We start from the raw sequence: 18,469 nt of genomic DNA on the forward strand, positions 1-18,469 counted from the left end.
CTAGTATGATCTTCTGCTGTAGCCCATCTGCTTAAAGGTTCAACGTGTTGTGTGTTTAGCAATGCCCCCTGGCAGACCTTAAATAACAAGATGTTATTTGAGTTCCTGTTGCCAGTCTGGCCGTTCTCCTCTGACCTCACTGGAAAATATCCAGTGAACTGGCCTCACTAGATATTTTTGTCACGTTTTCATTATAAACCGCTGTCATTTCTCCTTTTTTTTCACGCTGTCATGTCTTCTCTCTCAGATGATCATGTTTTCCTTCTGGCTGTCATGCTTTTTCACATGTCCTGCCCCTTTACACACCGGCATTTCATTTACAACTAATTTCTCCTGGCATTTAAGGAAGTGCAGAGCGTCTCTGCTCGGTCTCCTTTTTGGATTTTTCGCATCACTGACTGACTCATTGGCTTTGAACTCTCCATTGGCTCATGACTGTCTCTGCTCACTCCCTTTTTGATTCTCGCACTGCTGACTGATTTAACTAGCTTTTTGACTTGTTCAAGTAGGTCAAGTAGGCTATGTTGTCCTATATACAGTTAGTACACAGTGAAACAAAACAACGTTCCTCCAGGACCAAGGTGCCACATGCAACGTAAATTTACAACATAAATTAACAGAAGAGCTAAAACTAGCTAACTAAGAGGCCTAGTTAGCTGGCTAGCAGGGACAAGACAGATTGACCTGACAACATAAATTTTAACAACATAAATTAACAACATAAATTAACAAAAACTAACTAGCTAACCCAGAGAGGAAGACTATACTTTTTTTTTTTTTTTTACAGACAACAGACAACAATAATAAAGTGCACGTGCAAGTGTGCAAACAAGAGCAACAAAGTGACGGTGTGACAAAAAAGCTGTTGCACAGTCTGGATGTGTGTGCCCGAATGCTTCGGTACCTTTTTTCAGATGGCAGTAGTGTGAAGTGTGTGTGAGAGGGGTGTGTCCGATCAGCCACAATGCTGGTGGCTTTGCGGATGCAGCGTGTGGTGTAGATGTCTTCAATAGAGGGGAGAGAGACCCCGATGATCTTCTTTGCTGTCCTCACTATCCGCTGTAGGGTCTTGCAGTCCGATATGGCACAATTCCCAAACCAGACAGTGATGCAGCTGCTCAGGATGCTCTCGATAGTTCCACTATAGTAGGTGGTCAGGATCGGTGGTGGAAGCTGAGCCTTCCTCAGTCTTCTCAGGAAGAAGAGACGCTGTTGGGCTTTCTTGTGCAGGGAGCTGGCGTTGAGGGACCAGCTGAGGTCCTTCTCCAGGTGGACGCCCAGGAATTTGGTGCTTTCAACGATCTCCACAGTGGAGCCGTTGATGCTCAGCTAAGAATGGTCACCTCGTGTCCTCCTAAAGTCAACAACCATCTCCTTTGTCTTGTCAACATTTAGAGACAGGTTGTTGTCTTTACACCAGTCCGTTAGCCTCTGCACTTCCTCTCTGTACGCTGACTCGTCGTTCTTGCTAATGAAATTCACCACGGTCGTGTCATCAGCGAACTTGATGATGTGATTTAAACTGTGTGTTGCTACACAGTCGTGAGTCAGCAGTGTGAACAGCAAAGGACTGAGCACACAGCCTTGTGGGGCCCCAGTGCTCAGTGTGGTGGTGCTGGAGGTGCAGTTTCCGATCCGTACTGACTGAGGCCTACCGGTCAGAAAGTCCAGGATCCAGTTGCAGAGGGAGGTGTTAAGGCCCAACAGGTTCAGCTTCCCGATCAGTTGTTGGGGGATGATAGTGTTGAATGCTGAGCTGAAATTTATGTACAGCATTCGAAACGTATGTGTCCTTATTGTCCAAGTGTATGAGGGCAAGATGGAGTGTGGTGGAGATAGCGTCATCCATTGAGCGGTTAGGATGGTACGCAAATTGCAGTGGCTCCAGTGAGGGGGGCAGCAGGGTCTTGATGTGTCTCATGACGAGCCGCTCGAAGCACTTCATGATGGTGGGAGTAAGTGCAACGGGACGGTAGTCATTGAGACAGGACACAGAAGACTTCTTGGGCACGGGAACGATGGTGGTGGCCTTGAAGCACGTCGGAACAAAGGCGCTGCTCAGAGAGATGTTGAAGATGTCGGTATGAACATCTGCCAGCTGTTCCACACATTCTCTGAGCACTCTGCCTGGTATGTTGTTTGGACCAGCAGCTTTACGTGGGTTAACTCTGCGTAGAGTTTTCCTCACATCAGCTGTAGTAAGACATAGCACCTGGTCGTTCGGAGGAGGGGTGGTCTTCCTTGCCGCCACGTAGTTCTGCCTGTCGAACCGAGCGTAGAAGTTGTTCAGCGCATCTGGGAGGGAGCCGTCACCGTCACAGGCAGATGATGATGTCCTGTAGTGGGTGATGGCTTGTAAGACCTGCCACATGCGCCGTGTGTTGCTGCTGTCCCTGAAATTATTGTGGATTCTCTGGGCATGTGCGCACCTTGCCTTTCTGATGGCCCGAGAAAGTTTGGCCCTTGCTCTTCTAAGGGCCACCTTGTCTCCCGCTTTGAAGGCAGAGTCTCGTGTCCTCAGAAGTGCACGCACTTCCGCAGTAATCCACGGTTTCTGATTGGGTCGTGAGATGATACTCTTGGAGACAGTGACGTCATCGGTGCACTTGTCGCTGATGACGTGTACTCCTCCAAGTCAGTAAAGTTGCCGTAAGTTGCAGCCTCCCTAAACATGTTCCAGTCAGTGTTCTCGAAATAATCCTGAAGAGCAGAGATGGCTCCTGCTGGCCAGGTTTTCATCTGCTTCAGAACCGGTTTTGAACGCCTGACGAGTGGTCTGTATGCTGGAATTAGCATAACAGAGATGTGGTCTGAGAAGCCGAGGTGGGGGCGGGGCTCTGCCCGATATGCGCCGGGGATGTTTGTGTAAACAAGATCCAGCGTGTTTTCCTCTCTCTCTGTTTGCCTTCGCTCGTCCACCAGCTCCATCATCCAAACAGTGAAGACTTTCTGGTTTATTTATCCTTTGTTTTTCAATACTCACAAACTGTCAATAAAACACCAGTTCGGGTTCTCTAAAAAATCATTGTCTGTTGAGTCTGTAATTCTGTAACATATATATATAAATATATATATATATATATATATTATGATATATATTAATGTAGTGGTAAAACCAAGTTTCAATGTCCAATTTGTCCCTTGTTTCTTTGCCACTGTGAGAGGTGTTGATGCAATATTCTGACGCGTGCAAGTTGAATGAATAGATCCAGAGAAAGGCTTGATAGTGTTCCAAACAATAACTCAAGTTTATTAAATCAAAGTAAAAATAATTTTCAACAGGACAAAAACAAACAACTTAAAGATGGCTTGCTGGCTTGTTGCACCATGCCCTCTAAGCTCCATGTGCACGGTCAAGAAATTGTGTGCTCTCGCACCAGCGCCCCCCTCCTGTTAGGGGTGGCATCTCACTTTAAACATTTTTCCCCTCTCACCTATAGAGGGCACACACTCAGAGAAATAAACAGAATTAGCAATACAGCAACAAAATAATCAAGTGAATATGAAGAAAAATTATAAAAGATAAATATGGCTCCTACATTAATATAAAAAGTTTATTAAAACATCATACCATCTTTTCTTCCATCACATATCAAGAGATTGGCATGACAGTATAATATTCAAGGCAGTACAGCTCCAGCGTACACACAGCATCCTGTACATTGTGTAACAAGTGCAGTGTGATACAGTAAATATGCAGCACAGTGGTGATAACAGAGTAAACACGCGGTACAACAGGAGCAGGAGTAGATATTAACCAGCCTGCGCAAATGGCTGTAAACATGACTATATGAATACACAAGAAGACCATCATGACCGGAGGATATAATTCCCACAAAACATGCATAATTATCAAGACCTATTTTCAATGGCAGCAATTTAATTATTAAGTTTTTAACTAAAATAAATATTAAACTATAACCCATTCTAGAGTTTTGTCTGAAAATGGACACTCTTCTGCAGGGCCGGAGTGGGACTCATTTTCAGCCCTGGAGTTTCATGCCTCAGACCGGCCCACTTTAGATCACAACCTATTATTATTAAAATCATGTAATTTTAAGCTTACATGTTAAGTCTACAATAGTGCAAATTGTTCTGTAAAGCCTTGTAATTCAGTGTATATTTCTAAAACATTTCCAATTCACGACTTTGTTTGGGCATAGTAAGTGGTTATACTGGAACTAATGCTTGCTTGTTCACACATCCTGTTACAGCAGCTCACCTCTTTCTTACATACTGACAGAAGCAACTCTCTCATCACGACTGGCTCCTGGCTCTGATTCTGACACCAAATCATATTATGACAATAGTCATGATTCTCAGCACAAATCTCTCCCTTTTACAAAGTTTTCTGATCAATTTAGGTCAGTTTCGTTAATGTAATGCTGAATCATCTAGCATTTCAGGGCACATTTCATATATGGCAGGTCTACACCATACACCATATATATATTATATTAATTCTAATAATATTCAGTTATTCACTCAGTGCGTAGCCCTTTCCTACCTTTCCACTCTGGATTTGCAGGCTCATGGCTGGTACATGGTGCTGGATCTGGCTTCTGAGGAGCTAAAAGACAAAGTTTCCCTGTTATGTGGCGTCACATTATAGGCCACTATCGTTTAAATGGTATAACGTTTTGTTATATGCCACAACAACACACAATTCATTGAATTTATAATTATAATTATTTGTAAAACTAAGAAATAAAAGAATACTCTGGAATTAAATAATGTGTGGGGGCAGTGATGTGTCTGCTACACTAGATGGACCCACATAGAAAACTTTCACGGCATCAAAACACAGATAAACGGCTTTATCTGTCATTGAGAAACGGCTAATGTTACTTTCCTCCTGGATCTGTAAGCTAACTCACTTGCTAACGTTAGCTGTCAGTTAAACTCCTCTACAATAAATTCATCACTGGACGTATCAGCAGAAAACCTGACAACCCAGCGGCTTGAAATATTTTTTGTATTATTGTAACTTCAACCTAAACACACAGATGCCGCCGCTATCGTGTTCATATACCATATCCAACCTTTAAGTTGAACTGTGGTTTGAAGTTAAAGTTCAACATCTTTCCTTACCCATTTCATCGTCCTCATGTGGTGCTAGAAACTGCGAGCTCGTTTTAGTAAAAAAGGTGCCAATTTTGACACATTTAGCTGCGTCTGTTTCCAGAGCTTTCCTCTTTTTAATTCTTGCCTTCTCCGCGCCACCTTTGCTCTTTCTACTTTCCATCTTTCAACAGCTGATCCGGCCAGGAGAACTCTGCTGCGCTGACCTGGCGCTGACCCAGTGCACCGACGCGTTACGTCAGGGTGCGTCTGCCGATAATACAGGCATTTTTTTTTCTTTTTTATAAACAAAAGAGCCACCATTGGAGGCGGCACAGGGACAGCGGTAGCAGCGTATGATCAACCTAATGCCATGACTGAGCAATGGGCTGGCCCACGAAAAAAATTTAATAAAAAAAAAAGGAGAAGAAGAAGAAAAGAATTAGACACCGGCCCTTGCGGCCCAAACATCAGACCGGCCCACCGGGAATTGTCCCGGTCCTCCCGATTAGCCACTCCGGGCCTGCTCTTCTGTCATGAGAAAGAATTGCAATTACAAATCTTGGGAAAAAAATCTTGGTTAATTGTGTAACTGTGTAACAGTTGTTGTTTTTTATTAATATTATTAAAGGTGCCTTAATACATTGGTTTCCAGACACTGGGTCGCACCCCACTTATTTTGGTCATCATTGTTGCAATTAATGCCTGCAGCACACATTATACTCACATGGGGGAGGTCGTAGCTCTTTCTAGTTTCCACTGTCACAGTTTTTGCCATAATTCTGGTGCATTTAGCCACAAAAAATGCATGATTGGCAAATAGAAAAGAAAGACATTGAATCTAATGAGCACTCATCAGCTAACAGTGAAGTCAGGGTTACAATCACGTGAGAGAAGTCGGCATGATCAGGATACAACCAACCCCTGCTTGGCTACCATCGACCAGACAGCAGGTATTTTTTTTGCCATTCAGGTAGCATTCATTTGGATTTTAACATTTAACATAACTTTTTTCATGGTTTATAAATAATGCTTTTTGTGATTTGGTTTGCCGTTTTTAAAAAGTGGGTCCTTAAATAAAAAAAAAAAGTTTGGAAACACTGCCTTATTATGTTCATTTTAATCAAATTAACATAAATATTAAAGTTCTCCAAAACATCTCAGCTTCTTACATCACATCCCTGAAATTCCTTCTGTTTCATAGAATTTCATACAAAAAATGACCTACTGCCCCCCCATGGGGAAATGTGGAAATGCATTTTTCTAGCCATTCAGAACACCAGAAAAAAAAAACTTCAGTAAAACATTACAGGAGTGAAGACAGGGGAGGGGATATGAAATTTTTTCTTCTTCCTTTTTTCCTTTTTGTCTGGAATAACATTATACTAAGAGGGAAATTCAAACAGCATGCTCAAGGTAAGTTATGAACAAAAAAAGTTGGGTATGTTTTAATATTATTATTATTATTATTATTATTATTATTATTATTATTATTATTTTATTTTTATTTTTATTTTTTGCATCATACTGTGGGTGCCCCTTAATACAAGTTCTGCATAATGTTCAGATTTAAGACTCTTGTACCAGAAAACCCGGCGGGGCAGGTCTCTTCATCCTCCCACCCTGTTGGTAATTATTTTTCTATAAAAACTCTATTTCATTCCTCACGTATTTAACATCACATAATCTATAATCATATTACATTTCCTAACATTACCTAACACAGGGATGAGACTGTTACAAAGTGCATGGAGTTCATCTGCCTGTTGCTATGGTTACCTAGCAGAATATCCCTTTAGGATGTATTACAGAGCATCCCTCTCAGTAGTTACCACATTATAGGAACAAATTATGGAAAATGGTAAAGACACACAGACACACACACACACACACACACACATAGACACTGCATTTGTGTGTAGGATAATAAAACCTTCCTCGACTCCTTGTGTGGTTGTGGTCCAAGTTCTAGCTGTAGGTCTAACTGTAAACACTTAAGACAGGATTAAAAAAAAACAAGACAAATGAGACGGAGTTGCCACCATTGTCCAGATAACCTCTCTGAGCCTCTTACCTCCAACCCTTTAAAACTGTTTTATACTTTTTACTTTTTATACATCTTCTTTTGACCCTCGTTAAATATCAAATGTGTCCTCACTAATTAACAGATGTCCAGGAAAATGAATTATCAAATTTAAAGAAGCTTTAAGGCTCAGGTTTTCTACAAAGTTATATCATTAATTCCAGTAATCTCAGCTGGTAAACATCAGCTTTAACTAGTGATCCATATTTAATGCTAGAAATAATCATCCATTTCTAAACTGCTTATTCTTGATCATTTCTTGAGTCTTACTCTAGTATCAGCGTTCCTATCATACCATTAATGGACACACACGCCCACTTCATTGTCAATGGTTACTAGAAGCCTGGTGTTTTTTCATTCGCTTTCCAGTCCAGTAGGTGTTGGTATCGCATGTTTGTGCTGTGTTGCTGCTACTGATTTCATAACTCCAGCTGCTTGCTGTTCTGTAATGTTCTTATCTAGTTGCATCATTACAAACTGCAAATCTACAGTGTGACAGAATGCTGAACTGAGTACTGATCAATATTTTGGGTGGTTTTGTGTATATTTTGGCGGCTTGAAATCACCAGCTAAACCTGTTAACACTGGGTACAAGACTTTAGATTTCATATTTCTATATTTCTACCTATAACTGAATATATGTAGGGAAATATCTGCATTTTGTTTGAAAAATACTAAAAACACTTTGTTTTTCATTTATAATTATGTTATAACTATTATATTACACAGAAACACAATTATCTTGTTAACTACACATGGATTTTGGTAATTAAATAAAAAACATATATGAAAAAGGTATTCTGTGTTGGAGACGAGGTTGCACTTTGTAATTGCCTGCCTCCACAATGATTTAGCACTTTCAGAGTTTACATGAGGTCAGGCCAGACCTATTTAACTCTTTATGGTGTTAGTTCAACACAGGGAATTTTTTTTCAGCTGAGAATGTAAACATTTTTTACAACTTTATACATAGTTCCCTGCTGAGATTCTTTTTTTTTTTTTTTGTGGGCGGGGGGGGGGGGGGGGGGGGGGTGGAGGGGGGTTGTTTCTGTTTGACATTGTCATGACACTGGTACTGAGCTGTTAAAGTGTGCTCTTCACTCCTCCACTCACCCCTGAGCAGCATTCCACATCAACACATTCCTGTGTGTTTCTGGCAGAACCTTATCTCTAATTCTCCAGTCAGCACAAACACTGAGTAAACACACACACACACGCACACGCACACACACACGCACACACACGCACACTCACACACACGCACACACACACACACACAGTGGTCCTGACAGGGATTTAATATAAAAGAGAAGTTTAATAAAAAAGTTACAAAAATAACTTTTTTCCCATTCAAGCACAACTGATTCATCATGACTGCACAACGTTTGCTTCATCCTCCTGACTCATCATCTCCTCCCGAGTGATTCTTAATGAATTTTGAGCGGTTTAAAAAACTGTAAACATGTCTGTTTTTCCCAGCTGCCGGCCCCCGAACAAACCAAACAGTGTGTGTGTGTGTGTGTGGGTTGGGGGGGGGGATATGAATCATTTTTCCCAAACCAGAAATGATTCATAACAAACTGACTGGTTAAAAGAGAGTAAAGGCTTTAAAAATAAAAATTCACATTTCACACTTTCAACACTTGGATGTTTCGAGATAATTATATAATAGATATGCATCATGAAAGAATATTATTAATACTAGTAGGACATTTTCATTCCATTCATGCATAGTGTGTGTCGTCTTTTATTGACTACACTCCACAAAGTTTGATTGGTGCAAAAAAGTCAATAACTGGCAACCAAAACCAATTAAGCAACAGGAACATCTGTAATTTCAAGGCCGTTTACTAGAAGCTCAGAAGTCTTAACAAACTTATTACCCAAATTACAAAGATGAAGAATACTGGACATTTACAATCTGGCAACCTAAACACTAAAAACTAAAAGCTGCCTGGAGGACAATCAGTAAAGATGCCTGCTTCAAAAGTTTACTGTGTCTCATAAAAGATCACAAGTCCAGGAACATTCTTCCTAAATAATGGGGTTAGTCATCATGTTTCTTTAAAATGAGATGTTAATGTTAGATGTTAATTCATTTTAAATCATCCATTGTGAGTGATTGTTCTCGACTTTAAACTAGACAGTATTAATTAAGCAATAAATAAATAAATAGGCAGAATAAGTTGTATGGAGTCCAAGAACAGCAAATATGTCCTTTTAACGCCAGGCATGTCAACTAACTGTCCAAAAAAGTTTTAAATCTGGCAACTAAATATATAAAATTTAAACGATGCTAAATGAATAAACATTGAAGAGTTTCCTTTAATGTTAACCATTAATTTCACAACTTCCTCACCAAACATTCCACAGGTCAGTGGCACCAGAAGTCTTAAATCTGGCAATCAAACATCCTGAATGTGTGGACGCACAAAAGTTTAGGGCTCTTGTCCAGTTCCTGACTCGACACTATACAGAGAAACAAGATTGGACATGTGAAATCTGGCACCTGAAAGACAATGAATTAGCTGTATAGAGACACTTCAAAGACACGGATCTCATAAAAGATCAAAAGCTTTTCTCATCTGAGGCAGTTTTCGTACTACACAGTATAATTGGAGTTACAAAAGAAAATCTGGCAACTAGATCATTTAATAAGCAGCAAGATTTCCAAGAACTGCAAAAATGTCTCTCTAAAGCCAGGACTCTTAACTAATGTAGAAAACATTTCCTCATACTGTAAATAATCTGTGAATGGGCTTCAGCTTGAAAAATATGTACGTTGATGCCTGGTCATTGTGATCATGCTTAGTACACTCCTTCTCGACACACTTGATTTGAATTCACACTACGCAGTGTGAGCAGAGCAAACGAATATCTGGCAACCAGACATGCTGAAATAAAGCAAATATAACATTCCAAGACAGTACTGTTATTTCTAGAGCACAATTCCATAACAGATGTCTGAAATTAGGCAACCAAAGATGAAGGGTTTTGCAAAGGTTGCAAAATCAGGGATGCTAAAACATTTCTCAACAGCTTTTAAGGCTCGTTAATTTTAATCCATTTGAGAGGCATTCCTGTTTGTTTTTGTTGAATAGACGTGCACACTCAGCCTGCACTGGCTCTGTTTATTCCTGAGTTGATATGTTTTCCACATCAGGTACACATCTGAGAAAATCTGTTCCTTGTAAAAAAAATTCGTTTTTCTAACGGTTTAACAATCTGGCAACCGCTACACTATCACATTGAAAAAGCTGCATATAAAGATGTTTCTCCATATCCGAGACATTAAAAAGTCTTTAAACTTGACTTTTTATCAGAAATCTGTCAACCAAACGCGCACACACACACACACACACACACACACACACACACACACACACTATCTCTTCTGTGTCTAATCTGCACTAAACCTGCTTCCTAACCCAGTGACCTCATGTTCAAACATGACATCTGACCAGCAGATGAATTGGCTGAATAAGAATATTCTTTGAGAATGTTCCTCTCTGACTTTTCTCGCTCTTTCTTTCAGGATTTTTCAAAGGTGGCTGAGATCCAGAGCTACATCTGGAGCAGATTAAACCCCTTCCCCCTTTTGGTTTGGATTCCCTCTATGCCTGCATGAGCTCCGACACTTCTCCTCTCCTGTACTGTCTTTCTTTCGCTCCTCCTCTTCTTCCAGTCAGTTCTTTTCTTCTCTTCTTCCCCTCACTCCGTCCCATTAATAAGGGAAAATGGAGCATCTGAGCAGGACCGTGTCCTCTGCAGGGTTACTTCTCCTGCTGGTTTTTGGATGGACACACAGTCAGACGACCAACTACACCAGGTAGTGTTTGTGTCTGTGCATGTGTGTGTGTGTGTGTGTGTGTGTGTGTTTAAAGGGTCCTTGTGATCTTAAATGACTGTTACTGATTTTCTGACATGAATCTTAAAACATAAATTAAATAATGGACGTCTCCGACTGAAGTTTAATAAGCTTTTGTTCAATCTACTCTCTGTCTGTGTGTGTGTGTGTGTGTGTGTGTGTGTATCTGAGCATTATTAAAAATGTGTGTGTGTGTGTGTGTGTGTGTGTGTGTGTGTATCTGAGCATTATTATAAAAAAGGAGAAAGCCTTTGTTTCTGTATGTGTGTGTGTGTGTGTGTGTGTGTGTGTGTGTGTGTGTGTGTTTTCCTAAATTGACAACTCATACTGGCAGATGTGCTGGAAACTTCTTCAACCTCTTCAGCCTGCAGGAATTTGGGGAATCTGCTTACTGTACGTCCTGGTCCAAAAATACCAAAATGGATTTATTTCATCATTTATAAATTTGTATATATATATATGAGATATGAGAACCCCCAAGGAAGAAAAACATCCCCTGATAGTAATTTGTGCATTGTTCCATTCCCTGCAGAACCCTACGAAGTCATTACTGGTGTGTCTTATTATTCAATCTGGTCTGTTTTAGACTCAAAGTTCATAAATACTGACCTTTTAAACCCACTTGTAGATTTGCTTTAGTCTGTAGTTCATTATGCAGAAAGCTGCCTTGTTTTTAAAAGCCTGCCTCTGATTACAATGTGTCAAAAACAATATCTATCTCCACCGCTAGATGTCAGCATTTTCACCCTTAAAACTCTACATACAGGACACATTTATTTTAAAGGTCTGAGCTCGAAGCCTTCAGCAGGAATCTGTGTCTGGACAGTCTGCTGCAATAAGAAAATGATTACAGCATCGTGGAAATGAATATGATTAAAAAAGCATCTCAAAGTTTATAACCTCCAGATTCAACAAAACTCTGCACCAGGATTACAGAACACTGCGTCTGAGTGTGTTTTTCTCTCTGAGCTAAGTGTTGTACAAACACTGTTACATTCACACAATATTTTAGTGATAACCCAAAGAGACAAATAAAAAAAAGAAAAATGTCACATCCTCTGACCAAGCATCATCATTCCTGCCCGACCTCCTTACATTATGGAAGCAAAGTGGCATCTCATGCCAAACTCTGTTCTTACATCATTTATCTGTTATTGCAGTGATTTCAGTTTATACCCTTTTATTAACTGGTGCCACGCTTTGAATGAAAGATCCCAGGTTCAAACCCCAGCACCACCAAGTTGTTCCTTAACCCTCAACTGCTCAAATGCATGAGATAAAATATAAGTTGCTGTAAATGTCATGTAGATGCATGCTCTATGGAGACATACTCATCTCCTCAGTTTGGGCAAGCTAATTCTAAATATTACACCTATTTGACCTCATATAAGAGGATCACCTCCTCTATCTTGTTGCTCAGATCTGCTGTTCTCTGGGGGGCGTGGCTAAGCAGCAGCTCATTTACATAGACACTAAAACAGCACATTTGGAACAGGAGTAAATGTTTTAGGTTTAAAAAATGCATTATCTGAGGGTGATTTCAGCTGGAGCATTAACACACAGATATACACTTTGCAAGAGCTCTGAGACCTGATAAAGGAGACTTTAGAGAAATAGTATATTACGGGACTTTTAAATGTCTCACAGAGTTTGTGTTTTGTCCTTCCTGTCCCGCTCTCAGGCCGGAGTTTAAATGTGGAGGGAATCTGGACAAAGAATCGGGTTTCGTAGCAAGTGAGAACTTTCCTTTGTTCTATAAACCGAACAGCAACTGCACGTGGTACATCACTGTGAGTGTGAATTCATGTTTTTCTTTCAGTTTGTTTTTATTGAACAAGTTGTGAAACAAAGTTATTCCAAAATGATGCCAAAAATTAATTGATCAATTTCAATAAAGAATAAATAAAGTATATTTAGCATGGAACATGGAACTTAAAGATAGCACAAAAGTCGCTGGATTACCCTGATTGTAATTACTGCCAAACACGATTCTATCTTGGTCAGGTCCCAGAAGGTCAGGTGGTCAAGCTCTCCTTCAGGATTTTTGACCTCGAGGCCGACTCCCTGTGCCGATATGATTTCCTGGACATTTATAATGGTCACTCAAACATGGCGCAGAAGCTGGGTCGCTTCTGTGGGACGTTCCGGCCCGGCATGCTCATCTCCACCTCCAACACCTTGATGTTGCACATGGAGTCAGACTCAACATCTGGGGGGCGTGGCTTCCTCGGCCAGTATACTGGAGCAGACCCACGCCTGAATGGTACTCATCACTTACAACATTCCTTTAACTAATCAATTCTTCATTAATAGTTATCGCTTATGCCACGTTTGCATAAAAAAAAAAGAATAAAGGTTTCAAAGAATTGAAAGAAACCCCATAGACTCCAGAATGTGTGGAATTCCTTTGCGGGCCTACGTCATATGTTATACGTTATGTGCAAAAGATCGTTAGATGTTAGATTGTGAATTTTAAGATGAATGTAACTTATAATACATAAAATATAAAGAATCTAGATTAGTTAAAAAGAGTATCGTTTAATATATCATTAAAAATTGTGCTTGGATTAAAGAGAATGAAAATACCTCACATTAGATACAATTTTATATCTGTATTTATTTTTCATAGATAGAACAAGGCTTCTTTTTACATTGATACAAGGTTCATTTTTATTTTATTGAAAATTATCAAAACACTTCTCATATATCGCTATATACAGGACATCATTTATTTTAAAAAAAGGTACAGTAATACTGTATGCTAGATAGTTGTATCCTTGCACCTAAATTACTATCACTAATTTTAGCATTTTTGTATTTTAAACCTTCCAGTGTTGCAACTATTACACAACCACGATCGATTCTTAAAAAAAAAAAAAAAACTCTTGCCTTAATCAGTTAACTCTGACTCAGTTAAGACGTTGCACCAGTTTTCTGCTAAACTGTATTGAAATTTGACTTCCAGAGGTACAGTTCTGTGGTGGACAGTTGACAAAACCACAAGGCAGCATCCATACACCCAACTGGCCTGAGAAAAACTACCCATCAGGCATCAGTTGCTCGTGGCTCATCACTGTGGATCCAGACAAGGTCAGGACTGGTGAAGTGTTGCTCATAAATAAGTCGACTCCTTAAGTATCAAGAATAAAAATATAAAAACAGCTGCTGGATGTAACAGGCTAAATTTCATACATGGATTTCTGTTTGGAAAATATCAGTCATACTGTAGCTGTTTAGGTTTTTTTAACAAGCGGATGTGACATGAGAATTTGTGTGCTGGTTGCTTTTAGGTGATAGAGGTGAGGTTCGATAAGTTTGATTTGGAGCCTGACACGTACTGCCGCTTCGATTATGTGACGTTTTATAATGGAGGTGAGAGAGACGACTCGAGACTCATCGGGAAATACTGCGGTGACAAGGTGCCTGAGTGAGTACTGCTTCATTAGCATCATTAGCATGACTTGTACACTTCTAAAAGTGAAGTTCTTCATGGGATTCCTTGTAATTCAATTCAATTCAATTTTATTTGTATAGCGTTTTAACAATTGTCATTGTCGCAAAGCAGCTTTACACAATTAAAAGAATTATTTAAGTCCGAATGGAATGTAAGTGTGTATGAATCAAGATGGTCAGATAGTCCCTGGTGAGCAAGCCGCGGACGACAGTGGCAAGGAAGAAACCTTGAGAGGAACCAGACTTAACAGGGAACCCATCCTCATCTGGGTGAAACAGAGAGCAGGAATTGATCTGCATTTATACTGTGTGTTAGTTGGCAGGCAGTTCAGTATAACAGTTGATGTTAATTGATGTAAATATGGAGTTCAGGTAGTTCTTGGAGACAATTGCAATCTTGAACTATTGAGCAACTGCAGCCAAGTCAAGTCCTCAGAGAAACAGCTGTCAACACCAGTCGAGGTCAGAACCGTCTTTATGGTAAAGTGAAAACATCCCCGGACACCAGACGCATCCCAAAGAGACACACGGGGCATCCATGCGATGAGATCTCCAACCAAAAGCAGCCCACCAGGACGGGTACAGTCATGGGTTTTTATAAAAAATTGGCAAAAATAACAGGAAAAGCGCTTCTGTGGTAGAGTAGTGCATAGGATGTACTGTACCTATGTACAAGGGAAGACTTTTAATTATAACAGAGCACAATTCTGAGAGCAAAAACTCCCTTTATTTCTCTATATAATCCCCTGCTACACTAATGCACTTATCCCAGTGTTTTATTTACATTTAGGCATTTGGCAGACGCTCTTTTTATTTCATTTTTTTATCTCATTACACATCTGAGCAGTTGAGGGTTAAGGGCCGCGCTCAAGGGCCCAACAGTGGCAACTTGGTGGTTGTGGGGTTTGAACCTGGGATCTTCTGAACCGTAGTCCAATGCCTTAACCACTGAGCTACCCCTGGCCCCCTGGTTTCACAGAATTTTCATGGGAAGCTCCAAGCCACCTTGTCCAGAAGCATCATTCACATTCACGCCTTCTTTAAAGTATTTTCACCGTTCAAGTGATTCCCTGCGGCTAAGATTCTCATGACCGTAGTGTCCTCCAAGTCTTCTGTAAATGTCAATCACTTTTACGCATTCATTCACCAGAAATTCCATGGCAAGTCCCGGTGTGATTTGAATGCCCCTCTTGAAAGATTTACTAACATCAACAGGGAAACCTCCTGATCCATGGAAGCAGCCATCTTTCTGAAAGCTCCAATTTCACATGAAAAACACTTGGTGAAGTAAAGTGAGCCACTGTAAGGTTCCAGGTTTCCATGACTCACTGGTGAAAAGGCGTTACGATAAGACAGGGAGAGTGTTTTTGCATCAATAGATTCCTGTCTTATATTAATAATAATAAAAAAATACTACATTAAGTTAATAACAAACTTTAACCAAGCGCTGCAGATCATGGTGCAGCTCGAACGTTTTTCATGTGTGTATTTGTCTACTTGGTTAATATAAGCATAAAACAGAAAATAAAAATGCCAAAAAAAGAACTAGATCCTGAGGCAGCATGCCGTCTGATAGCATAGTGGTGAATTCTTCTTGCCTGACGTGATTATTTCCAACTGAAAAAGATTATTAAAGTGTAATTATTGTAAAAGCTTATCATATGCAGTTGGATCCAATCTTACTACTACGTAGTTCAATCCATGTTCTATTTCTCCTGTACCTCCATTCCCAGGCCCATCTTGACCAACAGTAGCATTCTCCTGGTCCAGTTCGTGTCTGACCAGAGCGTCACCTCCGACGGCTTCATCGCCTCGTATTCCAGTGTCCCGAGAGGGTATTCTCCCCAGACACATTCCCAAGTCCCAAAGCTCACCCCGGCTCGCAAACCCGTCATCATAAAGACCACAGAGGCACCATCCACCACAACCACCACAACCACTACTACCACCGTTCCTGCACGCCGACGCCAACCAGTCAATCCCAATCAGCCCGCCAGACCTTCGAGTCGCAGACCAGAAGCGGGTCAGCCCAATCCGGAACATCCAGGTGAGAGATGAGTACATGGTATGGCATCATAAAATACACAAGCCAATCAGGGTTGAGTATGCAAATACAGGCCATGTGCATGACAGCGGAGCAGAGTAAAATGCTCTGTGACATGCAAGCAATGTTTTAGCCAATATAAAAATCACAACATGTCTGTATGTTAAAAAAAACGTATTAAATACAAATTTCACATGTGCACATTTTCAGACACGAACGCTCAGTGCCCTAAAACGTGTAAGAGAGACGGCAGCATAAAGGCGAGTTTCTGCAGCAGTAAATTCGGTAGGTTTGTTGTCCGGTGTTAAAGATTCTGATAAGAAACCTATATGTGTACGTGAAATCAATACAGCTCAAGTTTTCTCTCTCCGTAGTGATCACGGGGACGGTGATGGGGCTCTCTCCGGCTCCTCAGGGCCGTCTCGTGGCCCATGTCTCCATCATTAAGGCTTATAAAACTAGAGGACTGACCATCACGCAGACAGAAGAGACCATGACTGTTAAACTGGTGCTCATGTGCAAGAACTGTCCAACAATACGCAGAGGTAACCTGTGGCTAAGGGTCAAAATAAATTTGTGATAGAACTAACAACAATGACATATGACAAGCAATAAATGATAAAACAGTAAATATTTATGGAATAATAAACCATACGAAGCAATAAATGAAGCAAAAGTAACAAATAGTTACTTAGATAATTAAGTAACTATTTGTTAAACTATTTGTTGAATGTTGTAAAATAAATAAGTTGCAAATTGCTAAAGATAAATCAGACAAAAAAACTAAAATACAATGACAAAAAATAAAAACAGCACAAGAAACAGAAATGTGAGTAAAATGACTAGAAATAAACAATATTAAAAGCTCTAATATTTATACACCAGAAATAATAAATAAATATATAAAGACTATAAAGAATTACTTTATGTCTTTAAAGATTTTTTTTTACACTATATTCAATAATAAACAAATTGCACAAAATAAAAGAAAATTTCTCGAAACAATCAACAAGATGAAAGTAACATCATGTTTCTTGTTAAACAGCGTTGCTCCAAATTTGACTCAAAAGATGAATAAAAATTTAAAAAATCATTATAAAATTCTTGACCTTCAGTTCCTTCATCTGTCCACATTTTTCTATTTCAGGTCAGAACTATATCATGATGGGTCAGGTGGATGAAGACGGGCGTGGCATCCTCCCTCCAGGCACGTTCACGGCTGTGTACAAAAATCCACACCACAAAATCCTCTCCAGCCTCACCAACCAGCCGTGCTGATCTCCAGGGCCAACACCAACACGGAAAAAAAGTGAACAGCACAGGCAGTGAAAAAACTCATCACATGACAAAATCATTTGCTAAAGCAACCCTCAGGCCTAGGACCTGTGTTCAGCGTGTTTGCTAGCCGGTATCCTTTGTTCCGTAGCACAGTATCGTATCTCTCAGCCTCATTGTTTGTTTACTGTTGTGTATTGTTGCGTTTTCACCCTCTAAGACCGTGACATACAATTATAACCACAAAGAATTCTATATTTGTTAACTATAATATTTGGGTGGCTATTTTCTGATTAGCAAATCAGTGCACTAGCTAGTTAGCTAAAGTTTACGCAACCCAACAGAGAGCGGACATTTAATACACACTTCTTAGCGATTTTGGGAAGTGAACAAGGGCGCATTAAAACCAGTACTGTAACTCAGTCAGGGTCTGCGGTTTAACATCGAACTCTGAGCAGCTACACGAAGTACACAGAGATGATGAAATGGCAACATATAGAGCAAAATTTTCCTTTTCGTTTGTAACAATTAAAGATGTCATACCATGTATTTGTAATTTATGATGTCATCAAATAAAGGTTTTATATCATACAGAATCTCCTGTGTTTTTCCCCAATAACAGCAATGTAACCTTGAGCCTTGATGAATTCTTCTGCCCTGAAGACATCAGAATTTTTTTTGTTAA

General features: G+C 40.1%; 1 protein-coding gene across 1 annotated transcript; it reads left to right on the plus strand.

Moving 5' to 3' along the window:
• The first annotated feature begins 10,783 nt into the window (after positions 1 to 10,783).
• On the plus strand, positions 10,784 to 18,369 carry pcolcea (procollagen C-endopeptidase enhancer a). Its single transcript, XM_053515804.1, has 9 exons — positions 10,784 to 10,973; positions 12,694 to 12,802; positions 13,017 to 13,275; positions 13,978 to 14,102; positions 14,303 to 14,439; positions 16,199 to 16,512; positions 16,720 to 16,794; positions 16,884 to 17,054; positions 17,657 to 18,369. The coding sequence occupies exons 1-9, from the start codon at positions 10,882 to 10,884 to the stop codon at positions 17,785 to 17,787; spliced, it is 1,413 nt and encodes a 470-aa protein (XP_053371779.1). The 5' UTR covers positions 10,784 to 10,881; the 3' UTR covers positions 17,788 to 18,369.
• The last annotated feature ends 100 nt before the right edge of the window (positions 18,370 to 18,469 follow it).

Source organism: Clarias gariepinus, chromosome 17 (assembly GCF_024256425.1).
Source record: "Clarias gariepinus isolate MV-2021 ecotype Netherlands chromosome 17, CGAR_prim_01v2, whole genome shotgun sequence".
NCBI lineage: Eukaryota > Metazoa > Chordata > Actinopteri > Siluriformes > Clariidae > Clarias > Clarias gariepinus.